Genomic DNA, 7,579 nt, shown 5'->3' with positions numbered 1-7,579 from the left:
AATATTTTAACTAAATTTTAAAATAATAAAAATAAAATGTAAAAAATAAAAAATTTATTAAAAAATTAAATTTAACCGAACTAAATTGAATCAAATCGATTACCGCATCATTATCATTAATTAAAAAATTACAATTTTCTATTAAAAAATTACAATTAAATTTCATGGTTTATAAAAACTTATGAATTAATGTGGTATGATATTTTTAGAGGTATGAAGAATTCATGAGACGCGTACAAGGAGCAAGTCTCATTTCCTCCATCTTCCAAATGGTGATTGGTTTCTCTGGTTTGGGAAAATATTTTGCTAGGTATAAATCAAGGCTAAAGGAGACCAATTAGTAAGAAGATCTTCAGGCAGCCACACAACGCTCCTTTCCCACTCTCAAATCTCTTGTAGCCATTTAAGGAACTGGATGTTGTAGTTACAATATCATCATTAGTGTTCCAGAGATGCCATAGTCAACATCAAATAAAGGACTCAGAGATTCCAGAGGAAGAGGCCGATTCAACATCATCATTAAATTAAATAAAAATTCTCTAAATAAAAATTCTTTAATTAACAGGGGGACGAAAAATTATAAGAATGTCTCAATTTAGGATTATATAGTTATACCTACAATATTAAGATATTATAATTAAATTATTTAATTTATTTAAGAAAACTAGTATTTGTTTAATAATATCTTATAGTCATGAATTAAACATAAACTATTAAATTAAATTTTTAGATATTTCTTTATAGGTCCATCTAACACAGGCTCTGACGTGCATATTGTTTACATATTTTTCTTCATCTTTTGACTTTCTCAAAATTCCATATTTATATAAATTTTAGTTGAAAAAGTTGGCCATGCGAGGCAGAGAAGGGATAAGAGAAGACGAAAATGGAAGGCATCGATACATGCATCCCAGACTGCCCTTATTGCCGCCATAGACCACCGCCTCTCCACCACTTCTCTTTCTCTTCTCCGCCCCATTGCCCTAATTGCCTAAATCATTGGTATACTTTCAACTATGGCTTCCCTGCTACTGCTTCTTCTGCTTACCCGTATAAATCACCACCGCCTGAGTCACCCCCACCTCTACCTCCTCCTCCACCATCAAATCTACCTCCAGAACCATCGAAACCACCACCGCCACCACATCAAGTACGGCGACGTCGGCGAGAACCGACCAGATCAAGAAGTGAGATAGAAAAAGCTTGTGTAGAGCATTTTCAAAAGAGACGGGTTGAGGCGAAGGCTTATCTATCTAAAGTCAATATTCCCATTGGAGAGAATCCAGCTTGGAGTATTTTCCCTCCCTCATTCATATTCAATAAAAATTTTCATGCTCAATAAAAAGAAAATGTCCAAACCCGTTCATTTGAATGCAGGTGATCCATCTCTTTATCTCATGGGATTACAGACTTGTATAGTGATCATCTGGACTGCTATGGTCATCCCCTCGACGCTGGCCGAGGTGATCGGCGGTGGCAATGTAAACAATCTTAATTAACACCCTTCCTTTTATGTTTTTAATTTAATTAATTGGGAATATTTGATATGAATTACTGATAATTAATTGATTTTTTTTTCTGTGGAAATTAAATCAGGTGGAGAAAGCTGAGGCAATCCAAATGTCGTTGTTTACAGCAGCTGTAAACACGGGCTTGCAGGTTTTGTTCGGTTCTCAACTTCCGGTGGTGATGCAAATTTCCCAAGCTTTCATCAACGCCGCCATCTCCATTGCTGTATCAATTAATAATAAATTTGGAGACACACTTACTCCTCGTCAGGTTAGTTTCGTCAACTTATCTATATAATTTCATGTAGGTAGAAATGTCTATTTCTTTTTATTTTTATTTTTTTTACAGAGTCTGAATTTATTCAATTCCATTTAACACATAACTCACCTATTCTCTATTTAAAACTAAAAATCTTGTAAGAATTTAATTTAATTAATTTTTTATTTTAATAATTTTCTTATTTATAATAAAAAATTTAATTTTTTTAATTAATTTTTTTTTAAAATATAATCTTATTTATATTTTGTGGGTGGTTGTGAATACTAGAGGTTTGAGGAATCCATGAGACGCATACAAGGAGCAAGCATTATTGGATCCTTCCTTCAAATCATCATTGGTTACTCTGGTCTAGTCGAGATCTTCGTTAGGTACAATCGCTAAAACTTTATAAAATTTAACTAGTAAATTTTAAATTTTATAAAGAATAATTATTTAATTTTTAAAATTTAAAATATATATAAATTATATTCGCATTTAGAAATTGAATAATTATATTTTTATAAAAGTGAAATAAAAAAATTTGAGTACAAATTAATTCTTATATAAAAATTAAAAATTAAATTATGTATTTAGTGTTTATAATAGTATCACTACTATCTGATCTTTAAATTTGAATTTCGTATGATGCCAGCAAACTTGACCTTGTCGCTTCTATTCCACTTGTGACTCTCACTGGGCTTGAGCTTCGCGACCGTGGATTTCCACAGGTAACACAAATACTTTATATTTTTTATTTGGATCCGTATATCGCGAATCAAAAAATTTAGTAATTATTAACAAGTCAATTTTTATATTTTTAGAAATATATTTATTTTTTCTCCCCGTCAATAAAATAGTCTTTCCATTTATTTCTGCCGATAAAAATATAGTAAAAGACCAAATTACCTTATTTTTTTTCCTCCTCCTCTTTTTTCTTCTTCATTGATTCTTCCTTTTCTTCTTCATTGATTCTTTTTTTTCTTGTTCTTCTTCTTTGGTTCTTTTTTTCGTTTTCTTCTTTGATTTTTCTTTTTATTCTTCTTCTTTAAGAAGGAAGAGATTTTTTTTCTTTTTCTTTTTCTTTTTCTTTTTTAAGGAGAAGGAGGAGAGATTATTTTATTAACGGAAAGAAACAATAAAAACATTTTAATGGATATGAGAAAAGATAAGGATATTTTAATAGATCTTCGAAAATATAGGAACTGACTTGTTAATTATAATAATATCCAATGACTAAATAAAGGGTTTATTTGAGGACAAAATTGGATTTTAAAAATTTTGTCTCTCATCTTTTACAATTTTTAACAAAAAAGATGACGGAATGACTATTTCATTGACGGAGAGAAAAGTGAAGGATGTTTTAATAGATTTATGAAAATATAAGGATTGACTTATTAATAATGGCAATACTCATGAACTAAAATGTAAATCTTCCAAAAATTTATATTACTTATTTGGATCGGTCTATCTGAATTAAAAAATTTTTAAGATATAATAAGATAAATTTTACTATAAAAAATTGATAAAATTCACTTTAATAATTTAAAATTTTTAAATTATTCAATTTGATCTATTATTTTAATTTTAACAGGAAATTACTCAACTTTGCTGAGGATATATTCATTACGCATTTTATTTTTCATAATTATTTTTTGCTAACAATGATCACAAATTAAATAGAAATTTTCTTTGTGAATATCGTCATATGGTTAATTTGATTTATTACTGTTGCATTTAATTTGTTCTGTTTATGAATTAAATTCTATGTTGTGTGACATTTCTCGACTGGATTAATGCTTGTAGATGATGAAATGTACTGCAATTGGACTCCCAGCATTGGCTATTATGATTTTCTCAACCCATGTAAGTGTCCCTCTTAATCACTTATTTCCCAAGTTCTCTTTGTGGTTGAATTGTATGTAGCCAATGATACATTACTACTACAAAAACAGCACTAATATAAATTTGATCCATAAAATATTATATTTAGCGATACAAAAATATATTGGTAAATATGTTATTTTAGAAACAGAGACACGTATAATTTGAAAAAGAAAATTATATCATTTCATTGACAGGATATCACAATATATACATTAGGTTTACTTCTATTTAGGAAAATTTATGAATATAAAACTTTTTATCAGTATCAGCTCAAACTTTCTACGTTGTACAAGCTAAACTTCTTATACTGTACAAGACAAACTCAAACTTCCTACGTTGTACAAGCTAAATTTCTTATACTGTACAAGATAAAAATAAAAAAAGAAAGAAAAGATATTTACATGAAGCACGCCTTAAACTTTGTTGGAAGTGACAGGTTGTCAAAACGTGAGACAAATCAACAGATCGTCAAGATTGGAGACAGGTCGGATATAGGTTGATTCGTCGTCTGGTCAATAGATCGCTTCCAACACCCCATTCAAGTTGGAGCATGAAGGTCCCGAATGCCCAATTTGCCAAGAAGAAAATGAAATTGATCTTTCTCCAAGACGTTGGTGAAGATATCAGCCAGCTGCATAAAATTGTGAACGTGGGTCGTGCAATGTTTCCATAGAGAATTTCATTGCGAACAAAGTGGCAGTCTACTTCAATATATTTGGTGCGCTCGTGATAGACATGATTGGTCACAATGTGTATAGCAGTCTGACTATCACAATACAATTGCATATTTGGTGCGCTCGTGATAGACATGATTGGTCACAATGTGTATAGCAGTCTGACTATCACAATACAATTGCATAGGCATAGTGGGAGACACACCAAGAGAGATTAAAAGGCTTTTCAACCATTTAAGTTCATAGGCGACAGTTGTCATAGTCCTATATTCAGCTTCAGCGTAAGAGCGAGACACGGTTGGTTGTTTCTTAATTTTTTAAGAAATGGGAGAGCCACCCAAAAGAACAAAATAGCCTGTGAGAAACCGGCGGATCAAAGGAGAACTAGCCCAGTCGAAGTCGCAGTAGGTGTTTAAGGCAAAGTTACAATAGGCATGCATCAAGATATCCTAACTAGGTCAACCTTTAAGATAATAGACAACTCATAGTGCGGCCTTCCAATGGGCTTGTTGAGATCGTTGCATGAACTGTGCAAGGATATAGACATAGTAAGACAATTCGGGCCAAGTAATAGTGAGATAAACAAGGCAACCCACCAAGCGTCAATAGGAGGTAGGAGCAGTGAATTCAACACCCTTCGCAAAAGCTAACTGATGGTTTTGTTCAAGAGGAGTGGCAGCGAATTTGGAGTCGAGTAATCCGACGTCAGAAATTATATCCAAGGCATACTTATGTTGACAGAGAAAAAGACCTTCTATAATGCAGGCTACCAAGATCCCCAAGAAATATTTCAGTTTGTCCAAGTCTTTCATGTGAAAATAGCGGCTCAAGTACTCCTTGAATTTCTGAATAGTAAAAAGATCATTGCCTGTGACAACTAGATCATCAACATAGAAAAGGGCAATCAAATAAATCGATATAATGTGAAGAATGAATAAGGAGTAATCGAAGTATAGTTGCTGAAAACCATAGGCTCGTAAAGAAGCAGCTAGCTTGGCAAGCCAACATCGAGGCGCTTGATGTAAACCATAAAGCAACTTATAGAGGCAACAACGGAGCCAGAAGAGGAAGAGCCAAAGCTAGATGGCATCTTCATATAGACTTCTTCCTGCAAATCACCGTGTAAGAATATATTATAAATGTTCATTTGATGTAATTCCCAATTCTTGGCAGCTGCAACTGCAAGAAGAGTACTGCATAGTACCCATTTTTGTTGTGGGGGCAAAGGTGTCCTGATAATCAAACCCTTCAACTTGTCTATTACTCAAGATAACTGGTTGTGTCTTGTATCATTTAATACTCCCATCAGAGTTATACTTGATTTTGTACATCCATTTGCTCCCAATGGCTCACTTCCCAGGAGGCAAGCTTTCAGCTATTCATGTACCATTGTCCTCTAAAGCCTGAATTTTCGCACGCATAGCCTCTCTCCACCAGGCATCTTGAAAGCTTCAGTGTAAGAGGTGGGTTCATGGCACGCAGTAATCGCTCCTAAGAAACACCTATGTTGTGTAGAAAATTTATCATAACTCAAATAATGTGCTATAGGGTAAAGGGTACTTGAAGAAGGAGCTAATGAAGAGGACGAGCACGGCAAGGAGCTTACTCTGATCGCGTGAGTCATATAGTCTTTTAAATGAATCGAAACCTATTTAGTTCGTTGACCCCTTCCTAACAACCTGGAAGTTGTATCACTCCTTTCGACTGCTTTATCGCATTCCTGCCTGGAATCTACATCACTGCTTTCGACCGCTTTATTGCATCCCTTATCCGACTGCTCGGTAGCTATATTACTCTGTCCGAACTCTTTATGGCATACCATTCCTGACTGCTCGGAAGCAACAATACGTCTTCTGACCTCTTTTTGTTGACCCCTTCCTAATAGCCCAAAAGCTCCATCACTCCTTTCGACCACTTTATTGCATCCCTCCGACTACTGGGGAGCTATATTACTCCGTCCGACCTCATTATGGAATCCCGATCCTAGTTGCTCGAAAGCAGCAACACTTCTTTCGACCTTATCATTGTATCTAGGAAGGTTGTCTGCCGCATGAAGGTTGGTAAATGAACTACCTAGGTGGCCTGGCGATTCCTCTCCTGGGGTACTATGTGAGTCATCAACTGTATCTCCTAAGTCCACACCTCAAGCATCTACAGTCGCATTATTAGTGCTCTTAGCAAATGGAAAATCGGCTTTAGCAAACACAACATCTCGTGGGACAAAGTATTCTTGAGTGTCCAAGTCATACAACTTTCCACCTTTCCGACCAAAAGAATACCCAACAAAGAGACACCGATGATTTCTACTGGTAAATTTTTCTTTATCCCTTTGCAGATTATGGGCATAACACAAGCAGTCGAAAACTCAAAGGTGAGTGTAAGAAGGAGCTTACCTGAAGAGAATTTCATGTGGAGTTTTTCCATGCAACAAGTCAGATGAAATTCTATTAATTAAATATTCGGTTGTTAATGCACATTCACCCCAGAATTCAAAGGGGAAATTTGCTTGAAAACGCAAGGCCCCTTGCCACATTCAAAATATGAAGATGTTTTCATTCCACTCAGCCATTTTGTTGAGGCGTTCCAACACAAGAGGTTTGATGCAATATTTTGAGATCATCAAACTATTCCTTTAAACATATAAATTTGCTTCCATTGTCACTTCTAATGACTTTCACACTTTTGTCAAACTGACACTTGATCATGGCCACGAATTTTTTAAGAATACTTACCATATCACTTTTGCGATTGAGCAAATAAATCCAAACAACAAGCGAACAATCATCAACTATGGTCAAGAAATAACGGGTTCTATAAGAAGCGGGAATAGTATAGGGTCCTCACAAGTCATAGTGTATCAAATCAAAACACTTTGTAGCTTTACTAGAAACAAAAGCTTTTCTTGTTTGTTTTGCTTGAAGACAAACTATACAAGTTTTATTAAATTTTCTATCCATTTTATCAGTTCCTAGAATCAAACTTGTCACTTTAAACGACGGATGTCCTAGTTTGTTATGCCAAAACTCAAAAGTTCCTCCACTACTCAACTTGCAAGCATGAACTAAAGCGACTCATTTAAGGAAGTAAAGCCCCTAGTGTTGTTTACCCACGCCAATCAAAATCTTTGAATTTAGGTCCGGAATATTACATATTTTATTAGTGAGTCGAATAAGCAGATTTGAACCATTAAGCAGCTGAGAGACAGAAATCAGATTGCATTTCAGATTGGGAACAAAAAGAACTCATCGTAATTT

The 7,579-nt window shown here is 34.3% G+C and overlaps 1 protein-coding gene across 1 annotated transcript; it reads left to right on the top strand.

Moving 5' to 3' along the window:
- Window positions 1-886: 886 nt before the first annotated feature.
- Window positions 887-3,690, top strand: LOC110619858 (nucleobase-ascorbate transporter 4-like). Its single transcript, XM_021763429.2, has 6 exons — window positions 887-1,292; window positions 1,378-1,481; window positions 1,597-1,779; window positions 2,056-2,156; window positions 2,420-2,495; window positions 3,571-3,690. The coding sequence occupies exons 1-6, from the start codon at window positions 887-889 to the stop codon at window positions 3,688-3,690; spliced, it is 990 nt and encodes a 329-aa protein (XP_021619121.2).
- The last annotated feature ends 3,889 nt before the right edge of the window (window positions 3,691-7,579 follow it).

The sequence above is a fragment of the Manihot esculenta genome, chromosome 7, assembly GCF_001659605.2.
Source record: "Manihot esculenta cultivar AM560-2 chromosome 7, M.esculenta_v8, whole genome shotgun sequence".
Taxonomy (NCBI): domain Eukaryota; kingdom Viridiplantae; phylum Streptophyta; class Magnoliopsida; order Malpighiales; family Euphorbiaceae; genus Manihot; species Manihot esculenta.
The sequence above is the reverse complement of the archived record's forward strand: the minus strand, read 5'-3'. Positions and strand labels throughout refer to the sequence as shown.

Bases quoted from the DNA above. Each gene is read 5' to 3' on its own strand.
- LOC110619858 (XM_021763429.2), top strand. From the start codon at position 887: ATGGAAGGCATCGATACATGCATCCCAGACTGCCCTTATTGCCGCCAT. The intron at 1,482-1,596 runs GTAAACAATCTT...AAATTAAATCAG, and splicing joins AGGTGATCGGCGGTGGCAAT to GTGGAGAAAGCTGAGGCAAT. The intron at 2,157-2,419 runs GTACAATCGCTA...GTATGATGCCAG, and splicing joins CTAGTCGAGATCTTCGTTAG to CAAACTTGACCTTGTCGCTT.